Raw genomic sequence first — 24,692 nt, forward strand, 5'->3', positions numbered from 1 at the left:
CTAGTGAAGGACTTGAGAGCGGGAGACAGAGGAAGGTGAAATTGTGATGCTCTTCACAGCATCATGCTAACTAGGAGGAAGATTATCATTACCCCCCCCCCCCCCCCCCCCCTCCTCAGGCAGTGGAGACGGACAGCGAGGGTGTGGGCGCACTTTTGACTGTGATTTGTGAGTGAGGCAGTTCCTGTGCACACACGAGAAACTTCTTCTTCTTTTTGAAAACAATAAAATTGGTTGCTTTTTCATCTCCAATCTGTTTCCCCTTTATTAGGTGCTCATCCTTCTTCATTAAAGAAGCTTCCTCCTCCAGCCCACTGAGTAGGTGGCCGACCCACCAGTTTTTAAAGGTCAGAGGCAAATGTGTCCCTAGTTATGGAAACATACGCCGCTCACAAACTCCTAATCATCCGTGCTCCTTATTTCCCTCGATCACTCAGCACACCCCCTCTCCCCTGCTCCGGCCCCCCTCCTCCCTCCCTCCCTCCCTCCCTCCCTCAGCAGCACAGTGGTATGCTCCACTCGTCTTCGCTCCTCTCCTCTCTCTCTCTCTCCACTCTCAGCCTCAGCATTCTCCACTCCAGAGCCAGACTCTGGTGCAGCGCCGATCCATACATACGCACACGTGTGTGTGTGTGTGTGTGTGTGTACAGGGGGGGGGTGTCTCGTGGGTGCTGGTTTCCTGAAAACGCCCGTCGTTGGAGTGTGCGAGCTGATCTGCAAGAGAATGTGCGCGTGAGCCTTTCGGGAGCGTCCTTTTTGTATGGAGGAGCATGTGTGCAGAGAGCGAGACAGCGTGAAGATGTGTGGTGGTGGAAAGGTGTTATTGTGATCGGGGGACTTTTTGGGTGTACCATCGTCGTGCTGTCCGCCTCCCCCTCCTGCTCATTTGGTTATCTTGTGAGGGCAGTAAGCGTCTAGCCGGGATGTCCACCTCGCCCGGTGCAACAGACGGGAGCCAAAGGAACTCTTGTAAGTGACTTTTTTTTTGTCGTCTTTTGTGTGTTTCACCGTTCCAGAGGTCTTCATGGCAATGGTTGTGTTTATAACCAACCTCAAATTGACGCACTTTGGGCAAGTATGTATTTAAAGGAAATGTGATGCATATTACTAATGCTAATGTGGTACATGTAAAAACATTTCTTTATATTCTCACAATGTAAAAAGTACACATCTGTCCATCTATTGGCTGCAGCAATATGAGGTGTGTGTGTGTGTGTGTATGTGTGTGTGACAGCAGAACGAGTTTTGATCGTGTAGCACAGTGTGTATAAAGGGAAGATGACGTCTTCCAGTAGTCAAAGTAAAGCAGGTATAACACAAGCACGTGTGTCTGAGGGAGACGCGGGGCTGGTGTTTTGGCTGAATGAGTCAGTGTTTGTTTGTTCCCCGGAGCCCCCAGCTGTCGATCTATCGGAGAGGAGCTGGGCGTTGATCGGCCGCATCTTCAGCAACAGGAGACGTGCACAGGACCTGCTGGTGTTATTCAATAATGTAGACTACTGAGGAGTATCTTGTCTTTAGCCACAAGAAACAATGCTTCTACAATCTTTAATATTATTATTATTGTTACCGTTTAACCTGTTTTGGTTGAATATTGACTGAAATACTCCATCGGCGTAACTTTTTTTAGGGTAGTGAAGGGATTACAGTAAAGGACTGACGTGATGGTGTGTAGCGTGTCAGTTGTTCAGTGGGTTGAAGTGTGTGGGAGTCTAGGACTGCTGTGCAGTTTTAATGTTTAACTCTTAATCTATTCTGGAGCAACAAACACACACAACCAAAGGATTGCTGCACCGTAAGTGGGTGATTGATAAAATGATGAGACTCATTTTGACTCATCGGAGAGCTCCGTGGTAACACACAAGAAATAATCTCTCGCGCCCACACACACACACACACACACTGCCTTGACTGAGGCAGCGATCCCATCTTGGAAATGAGTCTCCTTTCATTGCTTTCATATTATTGCACCACCCCCCCCTTGCCGCTTTTATTCCCCTTCTCCCCTCTTGTTGTTTTCACGTGGTAATTTACTGCCCAACCTCGCATACAACTTGCGTGGAAACCTTTTGTGTGTCTGAAGTGATGAGTTAATGATCACATGCTGAATCAGCCACCCACAGTTGACGTCATTCGACTGCTTACTTGCTGTATAACTTGCGTTTTGCTCTCGCATGTTTAGCTCTATTTTTTTTGCTGCTTAGCATTTGACCAGTTTGTTACTTGTCAAGATCCATCCATCGCATTACCTTCTTACAGAGCAGCGCTTTCAACAGAAATATCAAGTGGCCGCAGGCTATGATCACCGATTTACCAACCGAAATGTTACATAACATTTTCATATTTTTATTACATGAGTTGTGATTATTACTTTGCGCTTTTCCTTTTGAAATAAACACCAAACAATGCCAGAGTAGCACGAATAATTTATGATATAAACTCATTAAAACATCAAGTAAAAGCCTTACAGGGCTCTTTTTGCTGATTGAAAACAGCAGTTTGCAATTACATAATGCTACAGCGACTGATTCAAAATAGTGCACGGTTACGGACAATTTAATGACTCTTATTTAAAGCCCTTTCACATTTAAGGCGGTAATATTTTTGGATAAGCCTTTCTGTAGCACGTTTTAATCTCCTCAGAGTTCCTGCAGCTTGACTCAGTGTGTTATTATCACACAGCTCTCTCGCGCTCTCAGTTTGTGTCCTCTGTAAAGGAGCAACAGCAGGCGGCTGCCACTGAGACGGATGTGCTTTGTCATCACTTCTGCCAAATGATGGCTTGCTTCTCCTCCTCTCTGCCTTCCCCTCGTCTACTCGCCCCCCCCCCCCCCCTCCCCCTTTCTGTCCCCACCTTTCTCCCTTTTGTGCCTGCTTGCTGTACGCAGCTGGTCTCTTCTCTGCTGGTGTCTCTTCTGTTCCTTAATCTCCGGTCCTCTGTATTATACAGCACTCCCTCCTCTTCTCCCTCTCCTCCTCTCTTCCCCCTGTCTGGTTTATCTGGGTTCACATGAAACTTTAATTGCATGTAAATCAAAGCACTGCAGATGTGATTAGTCTTTTGTGCTGCTTTAATGAGTGGTTCTGGACTACTGGAACACGTTACAGTAGGTGGCTCATAACTGCCTCTGGTGGCTTAAACCACAGGCGAACTCTGCTTTTAATAAGACATTTTTTCTTCAAGAGGTTTTTAGTGGATAACAAAAAAAATCCTAAGAGAATCTTGAAAAAAAGAAGCTGAAAATGCTTATTCTAAAAGGCTCATTAATTTGCCTTGCAGACTTACTCACGGGATCAAATGTAGACAAATGTTCTGTTCATAACATATTAGTGTTTTATGGGTTTTAGAAGTGTTCATTCTGATATTAACATACTATGTAAAGTAAAAGCATATCCAGGTTTGTGTATAAACGTAATGTCGATAATCGGGTTTTACCGACATTTTAAATTGGTACTTTGCTTTAAGTGTACTCATTCTGCTAAGAAATTGGGGACTGAGTTACTAGAAAAGAAAGCTGTTTTGAGATGTGACATTTAGCAGGTGACCAAATATTATATTCAAAAATATTTTCCTTTGCTGAAAAGTTTGCTATAAGTGACACAGATGCTGCGGAGGGCCAATGTTTGGATCCTGTGTTGACTTTTTATCCATCGTCTCCTGTGACGGAGAGACTTGTGTGCATACTTGTGTTTATTTTTGTGTGGCTGCAAACATTTCTCCATACATGCATAACCAAGATGCAGTTAGCCTGCTAATTAGTCGCGTCCAAACGGCGCCCGCACAGCATGTAAACGCAGACGCTGTGCACACATGCAGACGTATCCTAATTCGTCTGTTCCTTTCTGTGAAGGTCGCGCTCCTTGAAGCCACCAATGGAGGGTTAACAGACTGGAATTTAACTGTCATTAAATATGGATTTTCTTCAAGAGGTGAAATAATAGTCGAGGACAAAGAACGGCTTGATGTTCATGAGACATATATAATAATTACATTTTGAAATTGATCGTTTCATTCTTTAGGCTGCACGTGCATGACATTGTAATTCGCTCCTTCAGTATTTTAGTTCCATATCGATTTCTTTGTATAGCAGTTGTACAACTGATGCATGTGTGCAGTTGCATACATGCACATGGCTACAAATATTACATACAGGGAATACAGACACGTATATACAACTACTAATATTGTCATTAAAATAGTCTATTTCACATCTATTTGTTTTATCGTATCCTCCAGGGTTGCAGGAACACGTCCCATGAATCAGAATCAGGACACATTATGGATCTCTACTGTCCCAACAATGCTTTCCTACCACCTTTCCCTTCCCTCTGTGTTGCAGGTAGTGAACACCAAGCTTAACAGGTGTCTTTGGAGAAAAACATGTAATGTTATGTCCCCTCTCAACACTCGTATTCTTTACTCAAGTGTACTAATGGCAGGCTTTCTCAGCAGTCTCTACACCGTCTTTGCTAAGATCAGGAGGAACAGTCTCCCAGCAAAGACGCATTGGGGATTCAACGCGTTGCAAAGAGTGCCACAAAGGGAGGGAAAGGAATGATAAAAGATTGAAGGAGGGGAATAGAGAGGAGAGGGGCGGTAAATAGGTGGTTGGGTGGAAGAAAGAACAGAAGTTAAGGAGGACACCAAAATTAGGAGACGAGATGAACAATGAACCAGGAGAGAGGACAACGCGAGTGGAAAATTAAGAGTAAGAAGATAGTAGTGCAGAGAAAGCAGTGCGAGTAGGTGGCGGAGGAAGGGGAGTGGGTGAAGAGACCGAGAATAATATTTACTCCAGAATAATGGAGAATATTGGTAAAGAGGAGGGAACGAGCCAGAGCAGAATGCATTACAGATAATGAGTAGGAGGAGAGTAGGACCGTGCCTACACACTGTCTGGGAGTTGGCTAATTGGTGGCAGTTGATGCAGAGTCCACACACTGCAGGAACAGAGAATCTCTAGCTTTTACTACCTGGTTGACGGGTTAGGGTTAGTTCAGACAGTGGAAACGGGAAACCCTGGTCACTGTCACATAAAATGGTTTAATTAAGTGGGATTTTCAGTACCACAACTACCATACTGAATAAAACTCACTTATTATTTGAATGATATTGGTGCTATATTTCTAATCTAGTGTTGTCTACAAGACATGTGGACAGGGATGTAGTTGAATGGAGCCTGAAGACTGATCATCCATATGTTACAGGTAAGTTCACCTAACAAGGGGAGATATTATATGTATATAAATGCATTTGTATTTTAGTTTAGCCTCTATTTTTGCAAGATATTGTACATTTATCTGTATCTGTAACTATATATATACACACACACAGCACCATTTCTATCTGGAGACATTATTGGAGTCGTTATTAAATAAGTTGACAATAAGTCAAACAATTTGGCTTAATTATGTAACTACCTACAGTAGATCAAATCTTCTTTCCGTTCGATGAGATTCACCCCATCATCCAGCCATACATACACCAATTAATATCACAGTAATGGTGACAAGCCAGTCGGTATCACAGCTATAAATAAGCTCCCACTGCTCGTCACGCTGAGAAATTATGCTGTGAGCTGTGCGGTATGACAGAAGAATAATAAAGAGACCGATCCACGAGGAGCATAATGATTGTAATTCAAGGGACAATGGTAGCTGGTTTATCATTTTCATACAGAGTGATGTCAGTAGTTTAGTGTTCAGCGAGTGCTCCATTTCTTCAAGAGTGAGGGGGTTGAATTTAAGTCCGTCAGATTATTTCAAACACCCCCTTAGACGAAAAAGACTCAGACCGGTGTTTTTGTCTCATGTTCACAACAGATGGTTCAGAAATTGCATTCTCCCTCCCTGTGCGATCTACCTCACTAGGTGGGTTATGGCTCCATTCTCTCCTCCCACTCCCAAAAAAGCCAGTATGGTCAGACAGCCAGAGAGTTTCTCTAATTGGGTCCATGGTTGAACAGTGTTTAAGGACTCCGTTACACCTGGCAGGTCCTGTGGCATTGCTTTTGCATTTCATTCAGTCCTTTTAGACTTAAGCAAGTCGTTCTGTCTTTTACTGCAGTATAAAGACTTTTTTCTTGGCGTGCTGAGGCCATTAGTGCTTCTGTGCCCGCTGCTCGGGCTCCTAAAGCGCATCCAAGGGTTTCTTCTCCCTGTTCCCTTCCTCTGATCACCCCCCCTCTCACACGCAGCCTTATGTAAGGCTAAATAACTCTGGTCAGCCAGAGACTGATAACCCCCTCAAGGACTCCTCACATGAGTCTCCCTCCCTCTTCGTCTCTGTGACTACTGTATCTCACTCTGCAGAAAAAGTGTTGCATCGATGTCAGGGAGTTGATATGCTTCATGTTGTGCATGTACGTGAGAACAGTCAGTGTACTTCTGTTGTGTATTTACAGGTTTGTGTGTGTGTAAATGGGGTGGGTCACTGTGGGGGAGGGAAGAGGTTCCCGCTGTGAACCAGGTGACTGAGTGGCCCAAATAGAAGTCCGAGACAACAAAAACAACAGATGGTTTTGCAGTACAGCATCAACACTGGGCTACTAATCAAAGGTTTCACTCCTATGTGTGATGCTTCTGCTCAAACCTTATCTAGTTGCCCTGAGTAAGAAAAAAGCCTCATATTGACCGTTGAGAGAGAAATATATATATATTGTATAAAGAGTGACTCTACGGTATGTGAGGGACAGATCTTCATTACTGCCTCCAAGGTTTTAACTGCAAAATGTGCAATAAAAAAAACAGCCTTTTTGATTTAGACTGCAGATATTTCAAGGAGAGAGAAAGAAAAATCTGCAAAAGAGAGATGAGGGGAAAATGTGAGTAATACGCAGTGACGGAGAAGTGGAGCTTGACAAAACAAAGAGGTGCTGCTGATGGCTTCTGATGGCTCGGTCACCGTCACAAAGACACCGACTGAAACATTGAGCGGACGTGTGTGCAGATGAGAACAGCGAGCTCTCTGCCCGATATTTCGCCCACTGAGGTGGAGGGGATGAGCTTACATAAGAGAGAGAATCATTTTGGCATTCAAATCAATAGTAAGGTATCAATTTAACAATCCTTTAGGTTGAAGAAGGAATTTAAATTTTTTCTTATGAGCTGCTTACGTGGCCGGTTTGCGGTGAAACGATCAACATGTCATTGAAACTGCAGTGCGTAAGCGTCTCATTGAAGTGTTCTCTACGGTAAAGACTACTAGAGCGTGTTGACCGCCTGTGTCCTCCACATGTCCCAGTTTTCAGAGGTGACATTGGTTTTTGTTGTTCCACCTTAATGTTGCAAACATCCTGTCAGCTTGAACTTAAGGCCATCTGTTGAGATACTGTCTGAAGATAGTGAGAATAAAGTTTTAGTTTTCCTGCCTTTGGTAGCAATTTTAAAGAATCGTCTACTCTATACCCATGTAAGGATCCCCTGGTCACACCGTTTAATGTCTCTGGACTTGGCACTCAGCTTGACGCGTCCGTGGGTTTATGCTATTTACACCGAATCCCAGCCTTTAGCTTCGCATGTTTCAAAATTGATCTGGGAAACATTCCTTCAGAAGCATTTGGTTTTTAAGTCCTAATCATCACGTTGTTAATGGCAGCTGTCGTGTTGAACGTTTGCTTGACTTATCATGCGCAACTTTATTTAGTATCCTAAATAAGTTAAGACGTTTCCGCTTATAAGTCCGCAGCAGCTGGTTTTCATCATTTGCGATACACCCGTCGTATTTAGGGACGCTTAAGGTGGATGAACGAGCATCACCCTGTTTGTGAAAAAGAAGCTTGCATTACAAATCATGACCACTGTAATGATTCCTGAAGGAGGAGCAGGAGGGCATCTGCAGTCTGCGTGAACTCACATTTTAAAAATGTTATCAAGGTCATGAACTACAAGTCTGAGAACTAAATAGAACATGAGTTATAACCACTTTGCTGCGGCCGCACTTGCACACCGACCCAGAACATCTCGCTCTCTCCCTCCGCAGGACGACAGCGGGCCGCCTCTTGGGGGGAAGGAAGTGAAGGAATCCCATTTATAGATTCATACAATGGTCCAAATTATCCCGCATGGCTGCCTCTTAACCGTACACAGACGCACATTCAAAACATCCTCGTCGCTGGAAGCTCCTCTATTGTTGCGGAGCTGCGCAAATAGGAAATGAGGTTGTTAAATAAAGGCAAAGGTTGGGGACGGCGTGGTTCCATGAAGACGACGAAACAGACATTTCCCCCGGGAGAGCAGTGCGCACGCAGAGATGCCTCGACTTTGTGCATTTACATTGTCGCATGCTCATCGCTGAGTAGTTTATGACCTGGTTTAGTGGCCTGCATTAAGCTCAAAGTGACAGCTTCATGGCCACACATTAGCCTTAGTTTTATGATCCTTTTACCCATCTACCCGTAGAAGCATCAACACATGGAAGCATATTCTGTCAAGAAATGTTGAATACAAACAGCAGAAAGCCACATCCTGTGTTGCACATATGCCCAAACACCTGCTGGAGACCCCTTGCATGCAAGCAAATCTCTCATTTCTCAGCCCCCCTAAATAAGAAGACGCTGCGTACGGCGCACACTTGCACACTCATTCTGGCTCTCGTTCTAACGCTCTGATGAAAAATTGATCAAAGGGAATGTGTGCACATGTTATGTCTAAAAACATATGTTCTTAGTTGAGATGATGGTATATTCAGACACGAGACTCAAAACTCTTCTTTTAGTAATGTTTCATGGATAATTCATGTATTAAATGTACTACTTCCTCTCAAGTTGTATTAGTTGTAGATGTTTGTTTAACCCCAGGAGACGTTAAACGTAAAAAGGTTGTTCAAATAGTAGAAGTGGCTCCTTGAGTTCCTTCAGCTCTGTCCAAGGACATTTGTACAGTTGTTTTAATCACACAGTATCCTTCACTGGACTTATGTTCTGGGTTTTTTCTGTCTTAGTTGTGCGTTTGTAAACCTGCTGGTCTCCCTTTATTTTTACAAAACATGTGACCTGTTTTTACCTAATAAGCTCCACTATCACTGTTTTTTGTGATGCTGTATCAATTCTCAAAAACACGTTTTATAGTTTGGTGGCTCAGAATGCACAACAAGTAGTCACAGGGAGTGTGATGGATGCATCTCTATGCAAAGCTACGATTGTATGCATTTAGCATCGTATCCTATGACTCCTCGAAGGAAGTGAATACAGAGCTATGTATTTAATTTGATTTTGTGCAAGGCCCTCAAACAGGATCTTTAATCATTTCTTGTATAGCGAGCAGCTCAGTTAATATTCACACACAGCACCGTGTACACAGATCCCCTCCGGTCTGCTCAAAGTGAGAGAGCCGAGTTTCAAGTCCAACTTTTGGCTCACAGCCTCACATACAAGTCGGCCCACGTCTCGGTCCTCCATATCTCTCTGTGTCTCTTCACTCGCCTCTGCTTGGTAGAACACACTGTATTCACAACGAGTGAATAAGTAGCTCTTGAGTGGCGTCTAAGATCAGTATTTGCTGCGGTGGGGAGAAAAGCAAAGACTCCTGCATAATGCATCAAGGCCGTTGCGAATCTTGTAGAGATCTCACATATTTTCATGCCCGATATACAACAGTGTGTGTTCTAAACACACGTGCAAATCGGATGGGAACATCCACACGCGCGCAGCTTGTCGTCTGAAAACGGCTTATGTTTGAAGCTGACACGGTGATATTTTATTGTGGAGAGCTGTTGCCCGTCCAGAATATCCCTGCTGCTCAGGCTCGATTGCTCGAAACCCCCTCGAGGGCATCGCTGCACTCGCCTCCTTTCTCATTTACAGGCTAATGCTTTTCATTACTGCACTAGCCATCATTAGACTAGAGTAAAGGTCCCTTAAAAGGAGAGCAATTAACCTGTTAGAAAATTCCCACTTTCACCTTCCTCATCCAGCTTCTATTAACACCTCACAGAGGTTTTGGTGAAGGAAATAAACTGCATCAGCCACCGTTCAATTCCCCCGTTGTCAAGTGCTTAGAGCCCAGTGGCTGAACGCAGATTTATTTGGCAGCCTGAAGATTCCCTTTTCTCCCATTTTTTTTTTTTTTTTATCCCGAGGAGAGTATTGGAAATTACATTTTTCATTATTCTTTAAGACGCATTTAATCCCTGCTTTGAAAGGATGGGTTTAGCCGCATTTTACGGCAAATGAAGCAGGACTGGAACTGCAAAATTCCGATTAGCCCAGGAATTCAATTCCCACCTAATTTAGGTAACGCCATTTCTCACCCATGCCTCAAACATTCGTTCTAGTGGATTCTCCTAGTGAAGCTGCGTTGTGTGTTCTGTATCCTCGCAGGAGTCTCCGTGTCAGCCGAAGCGGCCTGCGGTGAGACGGGTTCACGTGGGCGGCGCGGTTTGTTGTTGAGGCTTCTGAGCGGACTGTACGCGGCGGGCAGCTCGACGGGCTTCTGAAGAGCCGCCAAACCTCTGACAACGTGTCTGCTTTCTCCTCTCCCCCCCCCTTCGTTCCCCGTGATGGACGGCCCCTCTGTTTGACAACGTGCTGTCAGGAGCTGTCGGATTAAACCACCTGCCCTCCATCTTTCTCTTTCCCTGTCACGGGTTAACAGGATATATTGTCAGGCCCTCAGACACGCATTAGACATGTTGAGTCCTTTGGGTGAGAATTAAGGTCACCGGGCTTCTACAGTCAGTGTTTAAAGTATCATCTAATCCAATCTTTGAAAACACATCTAATCGTCATCCATTTGAATCCTCCACTTGTAGATATAATATATATTCTGGTGATGGTTTCACTGGAATGCATTTATTGACATCCATCTGACCATAACAAGACCACCAACAGCTTTGGTTTGCATACGTGTGTATTTTCCAGTTAAGCCTTGAACTTTAACCTGAACTAAAAGGTTGGAAGAAGGAGGAAAATGCACAAAACTCTTGTGCGAAAGCTCCTTCTGCGAAGTTTTTGTTCTACAGAGCCACCAACTATTCACTCTGAACATCCTGATTTCCCCGCTTGCTGTTCGTGTACATTCATATTAGCCAGCTTGAGTAATGTATAGTCTGGATACGTTCCATAGCTTTATCCACTGACCTTCTCACAATCTGGCCCCTGCTGGTGTTAACGTTATTTTCTGGGCCGGTCCGTATTGGGACAAATGCTGCCACATTCACGTGTGCACCGGGAACTTGATTATACAGATCTAGAAAGGCCGGATGCCTTGCAGCAGTGGAAATGTTTTGAGGTAAATGTCACTTGGCAGTAAGGAAAAGGCTCTATGTATGTTTTTACATTCACATTGCCAGTACATTTCCTTTGCTTTACTTTCAAATCAGATAAAAAAATAATAATAATAATGCAGCTTGAAATCCCGCAGGCCGTCATCGTGATGTGTCACATTATGTAACCGTGGCTGTATGCTTTGTAGCGTGTGTGTTTTACATCTTTCTTGGAGCACATTTACAACAGTGAATTTGTTTTTTAACAAAATCATTCCAACAATCTGTCAGGTATGTCTAATGTTGTTTGATTTTCTCTAACTACTGTTTCCGTGGTCACTAAAAACTTGGATCAAGACTATTTTTTTCCCTCCAATAAGCTGTATTTATTTTCTACCCCAGAGGGCTCAAGCGGTTGACGCTGCTGGTGCTTTGATTAGCCTCCGTTAGCCTGTCTGGGTTTTTATCAAACTCTCCAAGCTCGTTAGACGATACGGACTGAGGCTGCATCCTCATCGCCCCGGCATTCAAGCATCCGACCAGAGGTTTATCATTGTGCTAATGACTGAGGGACTGATGAGATCTTTACATTTTGGGGGTATTATTAACGTTATTCACCATTCAGAAAACATGAAGGAATCCCACAACGTTTTTAAGTCCTATAGTAAAACATTTCCTTCCCCCTCTGAGGTCTGGCTGGTGCATTCCTAATCCTTCCGTACAGCCTCCTGCTGTGATTTTGCTGCTAGCTGACACCTCTGACTTGCTGCTGGCCTCGTCGTGACCCATCCATCTCTTGCTGTGTGCGTGTGCGTGTGTGTGCGCGCGCTTCGGCACCATTCATACATGTCTGTTGTTCTGTGACCAACGACCGTAGCACCTTGTTGTATTTTGTTCAGTCAGTATCAAGGAATAAACTCCATCATTCGGGGCCGTTACATTTTGTATGGTTTCTCTAAAGCTGTGGCATCTTTTCACGAATAATAACTCTTGATCGGTGGAGCGGCGTGTTCTGTCCTCCGGTGGCGCTCGGGCTGTGAACGACTTGGCAGAGAGCATCGCGCCCACTGAGCTTTGCCTTGCATGTTAGAGAGCGGTTGCCTGGTTACATGTGTGGTTGGCAGAACTGTTTTAATGTGCGTCCTCACTCCCACTCCGATCAGATGATGGTTACCAGCGGAGTGAGAGAGCAAAACTTTGATGTGTGCGTCTCGTGAATCATGTGGACCAAGCAAATATTCAGCGGGCTTCTCTGACTGTCGCCCACATCTTTCTCTTCAGAACACGGCTTCGGGCGTGGAGAGATGGCGTTTGAAGTGTAACTAACCTTTTTAACATAACTCGTCATTCCGGTCCGGTGCATGACTCATTCATTTTTAAATGATCTGTCATACAGATCGGCAGCCGTCACAGCGGCTCCACGTTCCACATGTCACTGCAACATTCTCCGTATTTTCATTGCATTCATTTCCTCCCAACAAGGCACCTCATTAGAGGCCCGTCATTGACTGCGGCATCACTGCAAACGTTTAGTTTCTCAATAACCAGAAAAAACAAGTTTCTGGCGCGCTCGCCAGCGGTGAATGCTTTGCACGTAAAGTGGCAACTGCGTTAGTGCGCCACTACACCGCGCCATTCGTAGGCGGAAAGGTGTCTGAAACGAATGCTTGTAATGTCCTGGAGACGCGTATTCTACGGGAAACAGAAAACTATTCTCAGGAATTAGTTGAACCCGCACACCTTCAAGGTGTGTGTACAAATGCAAAAGGGTGAAATAATGGTGAGATAACGGATAAATATAAGCCGCAAGGTAATCAATTGACTTTTGAGTTGTGAAATTAAGGGAAATTGACTTTAAACTTGTTTAATCTAGTCTAACAATACCACTTTAGCGCTGGAAGGCCGTCAGAGGCTTAAAATGAAAATTAATATGTGCTGTCGATGTGCAGGATAGTTGCTACATACATTATGATGTTGTCTCCCTTCAGCATACAGGTGACACCACTCTTTTGTCCCCACAAAAGTGCGAGTGCCTGAACAGCAGCAGCTGAGGTTTTGCAGCTTGAGAAGTCTGGACAGAAAACATCTGTCTGCTGTCACTCTGGTTATCAGCAGGAAAGAAGTGAGGGACCGTGCGTCTTTGTTTTAGTGATCCACAGAGCATGAGGATGATTGGTTTGGGGACGAGTGTGTAGTTATGTTGTGCCCAGCAGGGTGTGTGCGTGTGTGTGTGTGTGTGTGCTTGTATTGTCATTAAAAATGAGCACTCGGGTAACGGAACAACGACTGTATGGTTTATGCTACAGATTACACTGTCAAGTCCCACTGAGCGACTCGTTCCTTCTCGTTATCGTGTGTTCATTTCCCTCGTCACCTGTGCATGCTCAAATCTGTCTTCATTTGCACACGCAAGGAAGTTCGCCGCCTAAAAACAGTTTCTGTATCATGCAAATTTGGTCCCTTTGCATTTGAGTACTTTTGATGCGTGTGTGCAGAAGTAGTGCACATGTGTTCTGTACAACATGGGTCTGTCTTTGGCGGAAACCTGAGCACTTGAGAGATAAAGCGAGACGGACAGGATCTAAAAATAACCCGTCTGAGTGAGCCGGGCTTAAGAAGAAGAAGCAGCAGCAGTGGCTGTCTCTGCTGTCAGGCCTGCCTTTTGGTCTCAGAAAGAAATATCGTTCTGTTATAACAGAAACTAATCCATCCGATGGCAGATGGCTAATTTAAAGTGATGAGTAGAACAAGGGGTATTTTATATCAGATTTTTTTTAAAGTATATAGTTTGTTGGCTCTGGTTTTACACCGTGGTGTGACACGATGTGCGACGCGGACCTGCACGTTAAGTGTGCATTTCAGTGTTTAAAATGTTTTGACCTCTTCCGCCTTGACTTCAAGGTCACTTGCTGTCGCCATATCCCTCTCATTTTGTCATCAATTTCTTAAAGAATAACCCTGCACGGACCATCTACCCCGTCTTTTCATGCCACATACACAAACGGCCTCAGAGGACCACCGCACTTCTAATGGTGTCTGCGCTCGCTGAAGCTGGCTCTGGTCCCGGGCCTGTGGCTGGCTTTAAAGACCAACGGACACTTTCATCCGTCCGTCCAGCCCTTTGTTTGTCGACCCCAGGCTTCAAACAAAACCTTCCGTCCATTGGCTCAGCACCTCCACATGTGAAGTGCACTACAAAGTGTGAACGGTGGTGGACCGGCCCGGCGGTGACTTGAATTGGCTGTCACTGACTCCCTAAGTGATTTATTTCCATTTGAAAAAGGCGGCTGTTAGTGTTGCTTGTTATTTACGGCCACTTAAATGCAGCCCGTCGTTGCTCTAACTCAAAATGCTGAGAATCGTACCCAACTAAATTCTGAAAGGGCTCTAATTGAGATTAATGCTTCATGAAATTCTATTGAAAGAGTCCTTGATGAATTAAGATCAGTTCCTGTGGCATTGAGCCTAGATGAGCATTTTCTGTACAAAGGAGAAGTGGTGACCGTGATGAACACTTAAACCTGAACCTTCCTGTTCGACAACGACTGTTTAGTCAAATCTAAAGCGTGATTTGAATTCTAAAGATTAGAATTTCCCTTAATGTTTCCTTCTCTCCTTTCTGCTGGGGTTACCAGTGTATTCTCCCGCGATACAATAGCTGCAAATAAATAAACGCTGGTGATTTCTGAACGGTTACTGACAGTTTAGACGACACGTGAAAGAGTTGCAGTTCTGTTTCGGAGAATGGATGGAGATGTTGATCTGCAGCTAAATGGATTACTGCTTGTTCATTATGTCGTATGAATATTTATAAGATACACACTGGCGCAGGTAGCAGACTCCCATAAGCAAACACACACACACCTTCACGTGGACACGTACACACCAACTTTTTATCCTAACGCACAAAATCAAAAAGAGAATAATAACATCAAAAGTATCATTTTCTAGCCTGAACTAACGGGAACCAGATCACTAAATGTTGTTTTTGTTCTTTTTGTATTCGCCCTGGCTTTTGGGTGCGGAGGTGAGAAGTAGAGCAGCTCTGTCGGTGCACGGTGTGCGAGTTTGGGTGACGCGCTTCTGTGCAAAAGCAGGCGGAAAGTATCACCTCCTTTTTTCTTTTTTTTTTTGCCTGTATGATGATCGCCGAAACCGACACGCTGAGAAACACAGCGAGTACAAACCCAGGCGGCACAAAGGAAATTCATTCCATGTATTTTTGTATATTTTGTTTTTTAATTTCAATTTCATAGATCCCCCCCCAAAAAAAAATCCTCTCCATTTTCTTAAGAGGTGGTTCCGTTTTAGATTTTAGGTGCTTTCCAACACAAGTGGTCAAAATATTTGTATTTGTAGTCATTTGACGTCATCTGCTGTGACTGACGTAATGCAATTGCCTCAGTGCCTATGAATCATTGCCAGATGTGCGCGTCTGTGTGAGCACTCGCCCTCCACTGTACATCTGGAATTATGACCCATGAGTGATGGACGTTCTTGTGGGGCTCGCTTGAGCACTTGTCTTGGTGTGGAGTTTCACTTGATTCAGTCTCTCCAACTGTAGGTGCAGCTCAGCCTGTGAGGAGGAAATGCGTTGGATTAAATGGCGTGTGCTCCTCCGCCAAAGTCATCAGCGCTAACTTAATCCTGCGAGCTGAATTTGAGCTAAAAATACCCCCCGTAGCTACAGTAACACGCGTGGCCGGATACGGTTGTCTTGTAGATGGTGACGAAGAAAAGCCAGGAGGCAGAGAGGAGAGATTAGAAGGAAAAGGCGTCGCTTAAGAAGAGGAATTTAACGACGGAGGTTTCTATGTTCTAAAGAGTGCTGGAAAGATCATCAATAAATGCATGAAAAGAAATGAACCATCACTATCTGATCTTAATGGGTTAAGAAGCTCTAAGGTTTCATTTTATATTACATATACTTGGGATACTGATTATTTTTTATGAATACCGATGGAAGAAGAAAGGCTTTAGACTTCGACCCTGGCAGCGTTAGGCACAGGTCTAACTAACGAGGCCGCTCAGGCTAACAATGGATGGAGAAGACAGGATCTATCTCCATCATTGCTGCCCTCTATCCCTCCTTCCCTCCCTCCTTCACTACCCTTCTACTAACCCCACACAATGCTCGACAATCTGAACAAAGCTTCCCAGAGGCCCCTAATCTAATAGAGCAGTCTCTGCAAGACACACACACACACACACACACCAGCCTGCAAAGCGGGTAGGACAGTCTGGAGGGAAGGATGAGGGAGGGAGGGAGGGAGGAAGAAGACGGGCAGACAGATAAAGGACATGAATTGGACACTGATTGAGGAATAACACAGAAAGAGAGCTCTCCAAGGGCTGTTGGTGTGGTGTCCATGATGAGGGAGCTCTGCTGGGACCCCTGTGTGTGTGTGTGTGTGTGTGTGTGTGTGTGTGTGTGTGTGTGTGTGTGTGTGTGTGTGTGTGTGTGTGTGTGTGTGTGTGTGTGTGTGTGTGTGTGTGTGTGTGTGTGTGTGTGTGTCAATCTGCTATGAGCCCCCGGACTGTTTTGTTCCTGTGTGAGGTTTCCCACTGTGATCCTGCAGAACACTCAACACTCCCGGAGCAGTGTATTGATTTTGGGGGGTACACGGGGGAGCAGCAGTAACTAGTGCAGAGCTGCGTCAGACAGGCAGCTCAGTGGGACCCGGGAGGTAAATGCAACCGTCATAAGGAGGCGATGTTCAGGACGCACCGGCCATTGCCCTCTGTGCATGCGGCACATGTCACTGTATGTTATTTCTTTTGTACCGCGGCCAGCTGTCCGCATGCTTCCATGCTTTCACTGTTGTTTTTTATTATCAAGCATGAAAATGCTGTTTATTGTCAGATAGTCAGATTGGTGACTGAGGTTCAGTGTTAAGGGAAGGTAGAAGCTGCTTGCGGGTCACCGGCCGACTCACCGGCCTCTACTCGCAGGATAAGTCCTGTTCTCCCTTTATCCGTTTCCTTGTCCGTCATTCCCTGACGCCGAGATCAGCTGTGCCTCCTGCCACACCTGACGCAGCCATGTCGACGCCCCCCACCGCCCTCCGCTCCGCTCGGAACACGCTAGACACGTCACACGCAGTGGCACTTGTTAGTGTCAGCGAGTCGTCTTATATAATGCTGCCATCTATCAGAGGGAGACCAGTGAACTAAAGAGACAGCCTTTCTGAGACTCCAGGGTGCAGCAGTGTGCGTGCACACACACACACACACACACGTTTCTCTGTCTGCAGGGTCGTGCTTTGCATCATCCTGCTAATATGCTCCTCCCTCTTCCGTCCTGTCCACATAGACATCTTTCTCTGCCCTAAAGTTCTCTGTTTTGCGCCTCCTCCTCCGTCCTCCTGCCTCTGACCTGGAGATTGTAGGATGTCTCAATACCTAAAATGCATCTCGAGTGAGAGGGGCGAGGAAGCTTGGCAGAGGAGCTATGAAGCAAGGATGCTGAGTCTTTTGGACACATGTGACGTATTAATCAGGCGTGACAGGTGAGGCAGCTGTGCCACACGTCATATTCGATTGAGTCACTTGAAAATGCTGCTCGGGAACACGGATGTCTCATTTTGTTAGACGGCATTAATTCTACTCTCCTCGAGTGCTCACATCTAAGGTGGGAGGGACTAATGCGAGAGGAAAGGAGGCGAGGTAACGAATCAAGGATGTAGAAAGTGAGAAATGAGGAAATGGGACATTTCAAGCCGGACTCATTAAGCTCGTTTATGCTGCCGATGGATGTTTGTCAAAATATTAGCATGTCTTTGGAGAGGACAGAAAGCCATTAAGGCCTTTTTAACCTAACTGATCTTTCAAAATCAGTGACTAAACAGTAACTGAATGAATTCATCTTTAAATCGATGAATGAATTCATCCCTAAACCCCAAGAGGGAACCAAGCAAACGTATCCGTTAATTGTTTTACTAGGCAGCAGTGATACATTTTAATCCTGAAGCTCCTTTAATGCCGCTGCATGTCTCAGGAGATGGACAGCAGGACATAATAAACTGTGCAGCCGTTACTGTGGGATACTTGAGTGAGTGTCCTTCCTACCGTGCGTCCTGCAGGAGGCAAAGGCTTGAGTCACTGAGGGGGGGGGGGGGGGGGGGACCTGCAGAAAAGGCAAATGCTGTGGAGCATTAAGCTCTACTGTGTGCTTTACTAAACATTTCATTTGTCTGTCTTCGATCTGCCATGGATTCATTTCAGGTGAAAGGTTTTTTTTAGAAGTGGTTTTGTGTGCGCTTGTAGAGGAAGAGATTGTTTTCCCCTTTGCCCTTTTGGTTGGAAGTTTGCACCTCCAACAATCACCTGTAAACTTCTAAAACTTTCCTCTTTCTTTTCCCCAGTGGAGCTGGACGCGGAGCACGCGCAGAGAGTCCCTGGGGCTGAACAGGGAGGGGCCCCGGCCCCCCAGGTCAAGCTGAAAGAGAGGCAGAAGTTCTTTGAGGAGGCCTTCCAGCAAGACATGGAGCAGTACCTGTCCACTGGCTACCTGCAGATCGCTGAGCGGAGAGGTCAGAGATTCCTCCCTAACCTTAGATTACAGGCTGTCCATTTGAAAGCATTTCTTTTGGCCAGCAGAGGAAGGAAGAACATGTTGATGTTTAAGTTGTGGTGTCTGTTACTTGTTCGAGGGCGAATGCAATGCCAACCTGCACTCGGATGACTTTATTCCACAGTTCTGATTCCTTCAGCTGGATCTTTTACACTTCAACTGCATATCCCGAGATTGAGCCGCAACCGCTTTCTGCAGCAAGACTCCACCATCCGGGTGCCTCACTTAACACACAAGCAGAGCTGTTTCCTGCGCTAAGCCGTGCCATTGTGCAATGTGAATAGGCTTCCACTTGGAATCCTGCAGCAGTTTAGCGCTAAACTGGTGCTAATATACCGGGGGGCTTCTTGAGATTTGCGCCCTGCACTGAAATATGTATTGGACTCGACCAGCACAGAGTTTGCAACGTGATGTTTGTTCATCTTCTACCTATCCCCATTCATTATGCTCATTAGAGAGCATTGTGAAGCAGTAAAGATGGAGGAGGGGTAAAGTGAATAGAGACGAGCAGAGAGAATTACGCTTGTCACTGTCACTATTTTTTTTCAGATCAATGTTTTGTCGTCTTAATGTCGATGACAAAAACTATCGCCAAAGGTTTGTGCTGCAGTAGATCATCAGCTCATAGTCAGAATGATTTGTCCCGACAGTTGTTTATGGTAAGAAGACTAAAATGTTTATAATTAGACTTTCATTATAATTCTGTCTAGAAAAAGGTTTCAAAACTCAAAACACACAAAACACTGTGACTACAAATCCCTACAGCAGGGAGGCGCCACTGGAGAGCAAAGATACAGCTGCAGGCATTGAAGATGAGCAGATAGAGAATAACAAAAACTGAAAGGAAAAATAAAGAAAAGGAGAGAAAGAGCTGCAGATGTCACAAGCCACTGAGCTATCAAAAGCCAGTCTTACACACACACACACACATTAATACTACATGCAATCTCACTGCGGGCAAACACAGTCCAACAGCGGAACCTTTTAGGTGAGGTCACAGTAAGGCTAAAAACAGAGCATGTTAGAGGCAGTCGCATGGAAGTGATATTCTCAAAGCAAAGCTTTCTGAACCAAGTCTTTCACATCCAACAGCCATGCAGTCGGTGTGTGTGTGTGTGTGTGTGTGTGTGTGTGTGTTTAGATGCTGTAAGACTGAACACATAAACATGGCCCATGATATGTGGTTTTGTGGGCCTGGATGGCTGCTGTGCGGTAATTTCGTGGCTGACAGTGATGTATAAATGCACACGAGACGAAGAAGCATCAGACCCTTGTTCCTCCTGGGATGGGATACAGGAATCACCACTTCTGTATCCGCAGAGAAAGAGAGAGAAGGAGAACATTTTTTCCATCTTATTCAGTCATATGTGTGCAGGAGTGATGTGTGTGTGTGTGTGTGTGTGTGTGTGTGTGTGTGTGTTTAAATAAAACACAATCCAACTGGGTTTGTGTGTTTCTGTAAATTAGAATTTGTTAATGTGTGAGTCAATCAAATGAATTGTTGAGTGATCTGAAAATATGACACGTGTGTGTGTGTGTGTGTGTGTGTGTGTGTGTGTGTGTGTGTGTGTGTGTGTGTGTGTGTGTGTGTGTGTGTGTGTGTGTGTGTGTGTGTGTGTGTGTGTGTGTGTGTGTGTGTGTTCAAGGACGGAGAGACTTTTGGGGCAGTCTCATGGGAAATAACATTCCCCTTCTTTCTCTCTTTCTTCACTCTTTCTTCTGCTCTCCCTCCCTGTGCCGCCCTCCTCTGCTCTCCTCATTTCCTTGAGGTACGGTAGCCAACGGCATCTCCTCTCACTGCTGTGCGTCGACCAATCATCTCCGTTCTTCCTCTTGTGGTCGCTGCCCCCCCCCCCCCCCCCCCCCCACACACACACCCCCCCCACACACCCCCTTTCATCCCCACAGTGCACTGACTGGCTTTTTGTGGCGCATGCAGCACATTGTGACGGTGAACAGGGGGGTTGTACCCAGGCAAGGTGGTGAATCCAGGCCTGTGGGAGTTTCAAATGATCCAATATGTTGTACTGCTAATTAAACCAGCTTCATATTCAAATAGAACATCAACGAAAGATGTATGTCCTCATTACATGTCGAAAACGATGATGTGGACAGAATATAATTGACCACAAAACAAATACTATAATGCTCGATATGAATATGAAGTTTCGTCTGTGTGGCTTTCATCCGTTTTATGTATTTTATGGTTTCAAACTTTAATCAATGTATTGTCAGTGGGTTGGTTTACTCTATTATGGGGCCAGGTTAAGCTTTCAGGGTATTTGAATTAAATCCAAAGAGGTTTTACCCAGCCCTGAAATACATGCAAGGGTGCCATGATAATAATCAGCATTATCCATTTCTTAAGCTTGATTCCAATCATCTCAAACTTTGCACATTTTAATTGTCTGTCGGGAGAATTTCCACTGCAATCTGTCCATTTAAAAGACGGCTTCATTGTGCTCCCCGTGTCTGTCTTAAAAACTATGCTCACACATACTGGGAAAGATGGTTTGCTGCAGGTGTTTCTCTGCTGTGAAAACATCTATTGCTATCAATCAAAGCCAAGTCCACAATCCCGGTTCAGTCGAAAATAGGCATCGCGAAAGTGGAGGAAAAGGCCGTATTGAATTTTCCGCTGTCAGCGAAATGCTGTTGCTGGTCACCTTCACATGATGCTCCCCACATATGATGAAACTTGGCAATCCATTGTTTGTGGTACTCGCTGGATTGTGAGGTAAACGAAATGTGTTGTGCACACAAGCTTTCTCATTTCAAACACCATTCTGCCCAAATGTGCCCATCTGCTTCTGCGTTGCACATTTAAGAAAACGCACCTTTTGAAGTGCTGGTCTTCCTGCACTGCTGCCTTCCTCCCCGACCTCGTGCAGGGCTAATACCTTACTATCTCGCTGTGTCCAGAGCCCATAGGAAGCATGTCGTCCATGGAGGTGAACGTGGACATGCTGGAGCAGATGGATCTGATGGACATGTCGGATCACGAAGCCCTGGATGTGTTTCTGCACTCCGGGGGAGAGGACAACAGCGCTGCCTCGCCCGTCGCAGGTAGGTGGCCACAAGCCGACACGCTGCCACAGTATTCGTACGTCGGCTAAGTTTATTTCAACTTCAATGACTCATCCCTAGACGGAAATACACTTGTACAGCTAATTCATCTCCCAGAATAAGATGGAGTAGAAATATGTGACTCAGACGAAGTGTTGAGGCAAAATACACCATCTGTCCACATCTGTTTGGGAACATTCCTGTCCTAGTAACAACCTACAGCATCGAACTGACAGTTCAGTCTTCCAAGAATGATTTGATGAAACCAAATTCCTTCAAGGTTTTTAAATGTCTTTCGGCGACCAGTGATTTTAAACAAAACCCAATGAAGCCGTTCTAACAATACGGACAGTTACCAAACCCAGTAGAATGTATTAAAAGTCTCTACTGCAGCTCTTATTTTTCTTCTAAGTTCACTAGTTTCACCAAAAGCCCAAATGTAGCTGGGTTTTAGCTGAGAATTCAGGTGTATGTGAAGACCACCACCAGATGTTCAACAATTGCTTAACTTCAAAGGTCAACAGGTGCCCGCCCAGATCTGTTTTATTAATAAAGTATTAAATCATTCTTATTGATGATGGAACATGAATGTGATTAAATGAGTAAAGCGGCACTCCTCTTCTTCCCAGGTCCTGACGTGGAGTCCTTCACCACGGAGATCAGTCTCCAGGTTCCCACGCAGGCTGAGCTACGCCACAAGCTGTCTTCGCTTTCATCCACCTGCACCGACTCCGCCAGCCAAGACACGGAGGCCGGGGAAGAGGAGGAGGACGAGGAGGAGGAGGAAGAGCCCGAGCTAGCAGGTGGTGTTGGAGGATCAGGCGGCGGAGGAAGGAGGAGAAGAGCCCCCGTGGTGGTGACCCTGGACGAAGAGGAGGTGCACCCTGACACGGCGTTGGTGGACGGGGTGGAGCAGACCAGCAAAGACAGGGAGGCTCGCAGGCCGAAGGTCTGAGGACAACACGGACCGGATTCCAACGCAAAGTACCGAATCTAACTCCGATACATAACAACATTGGCTTCCTTCACCAAATTGTCATACTGAGGAAAAAGATGTGAGAATAAACACACTGAGGTTGCACTAACTGCCACACGGCCTTGCCTTAAAAAAAAAAAAAAAAACACTGAAGAGTTTTCCTGTAAAATAGGTTTGAGTCACCTTTCGCATAATCGCATTGGATGGCTTAACGTTCCCATAAGTAGTCTGTTTCTGTGTTTGTGCGTGAGACCAGGGGAGACCTGTGAGCCACAAGGAAGAAGTAAGATCGTTCCACTCTGAATTCATCCGTGTGTCGCTCGCTGCGTTCACGCTCACTGAACGGCAGCAGTCAACATTCATCCACGTGGTGGAGACTGTGGTTCTTTTGCAGAATATAAATACATAATGGTGTTTTGATCTACAGAGTTGCCAAATGTCAAAGGTTTACGTTATCTCCCCATTGACTCGTGGTATCGATCCATTTAGATACTTTGCTTTTGTTTCATCTTTTTTTGATGAACAAATGGAAATTCAAAATAGCTCAAAACCTGGACTGATAAAACTTGTTTTTGTAGTCTGGGAAAACTGACAAAAGCACTTCCCACCTTATCTTTTATTTGTTTTATTAGCAACCACAGACTCATTCGGCCGAGAGTCACCAGTTGGTCACTCATTAATCCCCAAAACAGACTATTGTGTGTTCACTACCGCTGGATTGATTTAAAAAAAAAAAAAAAAAAACCTTGAAGTTTGAACTGGACGGAATACAGCTCGGGTTAATTGATGACTGCCTGCAGGTGTGAACATGAATGCTTGTCCAGTGCCCCCCCCCCCCCTCTCCCCTCCCCCCACGGATCGCGTGGGAGACCTGGAATCCGTTAGTCTCGGTCGTCTGGTGCGGTTTATCTTCTGGATCCTGAAGTCTGTCTCCAGCACTCCTTTTGTCTGAGTGAGGAGAAGAACTTTCTTCCAAAAACCAAGGACTGCATTGCGCCACACAGCTCCCGTACTAGCCCTCTGGTACCTGTTCATACAATGAGTACGCCGCTGTCGCGTCACTGGGATGCAGAATAACGGCTGTGACACAAAGAACCTCAGCAACAAGTAAAGGAGTTTTTAATAATACTGAAAATCTGGGAAATGTAATAAAGCAGATATTAAATCTGCATGGGGCACACGGATTTTCTAACTACTTTATGAGCTGAATCCCCAAAGCTTGTTGCAATTCGACTAGTTTATAAGCTACATATTGCAATAAATACATGCTCCAAATTAGAAAATACATTGATAAACAGGGTTAAATAGATCCAGCCACAGGCAGCGGGCTGTCCCGTCCGTAGTGACTGTATATCAGACAGACCACAGATCAGATCAGGATATGAATCATGTTACACATTGCCATTCCGGACCAATAATATTGGAACTTTTTGCATCTGTTGGGACCGTGTGCTAAATGCACTGGACAACATCCAGAAGGTTGAACTGTGTTCGGATTCTTTTTGTGCAAAAATGTTCTACATTTGTGTGAAGTGACAGCGACGCTCCTTCTCCCCTGACAAGTTTCTGACTTTAATAAATGTTTTTCCCCCCCAAGCATCGTTTGATTTCCATCAAAGCCCCTAAGTTAGAGGCCGTTTTTACTCAGAAATGAATAACTGATTCTTTAAATCTGACTCTCCACGTTTTTAGGAATATAACACTTTCCCTTAATTGCATGTCATCTTATCTTTTTGATATTTAATTACAGAAATTAAACCAAGGACCAAAATACATGGTCTTTTACACAAATTGATAATGGTGAGAATAACTTTTTGTAGGAGATCCTGAGGAGCCGTTTGGGTTTACAGGCCCCAGTGTATTTCAATATAATT

The 24,692-nt window shown here is 45.0% G+C and overlaps 1 protein-coding gene across 2 annotated transcripts; it reads left to right on the plus strand.

Moving 5' to 3' along the window:
- Positions 1-489: 489 nt before the first annotated feature.
- On the plus strand, positions 490-24,414 carry dtnbp1b (dystrobrevin binding protein 1b). 2 transcript variants are annotated; one of them, XM_040188066.2, is made up of 4 exons: positions 490-969; positions 18,568-18,735; positions 21,699-21,842; positions 22,472-24,414. In XM_040188066.2, exons 1-4 carry the CDS (start codon positions 924-926, stop codon positions 22,795-22,797), a joined length of 684 nt encoding a protein of 227 aa, XP_040044000.1. In that variant the 5' UTR covers positions 490-923; the 3' UTR covers positions 22,798-24,414. The 2 variants fall into 2 exon arrangements, with proteins under 2 accessions (XP_040044000.1, XP_040044001.1); XM_040188067.2 differs by having other exon boundaries at positions 553-969; positions 21,708-21,842.
- Positions 24,415-24,692: the final 278 nt, after the last annotated feature.

This window comes from Gasterosteus aculeatus, chromosome 10 (genome assembly GCF_964276395.1).
Source record: "Gasterosteus aculeatus chromosome 10, fGasAcu3.hap1.1, whole genome shotgun sequence".
Taxonomy (NCBI): Eukaryota; Metazoa; Chordata; class Actinopteri; order Perciformes; family Gasterosteidae; genus Gasterosteus; species Gasterosteus aculeatus.

Excerpts from the sequence above, each read along its gene's own strand:
- dtnbp1b (XM_040188066.2), top strand. The coding sequence starts at position 924 with ATGTCCACCTCGCCCGGTGCAACAGACGGGAGCCAAAGGAACTCTT. Across the intron at positions 970-18,567 it reads CGGGAGCCAAAGGAACTCTT|TGGAGCTGGACGCGGAGCAC; the intron begins GTAAGTGACTTT and ends TCTTTTCCCCAG. Across the intron at positions 18,736-21,698 it reads GCAGATCGCTGAGCGGAGAG|AGCCCATAGGAAGCATGTCG; the intron begins GTCAGAGATTCC and ends CGCTGTGTCCAG.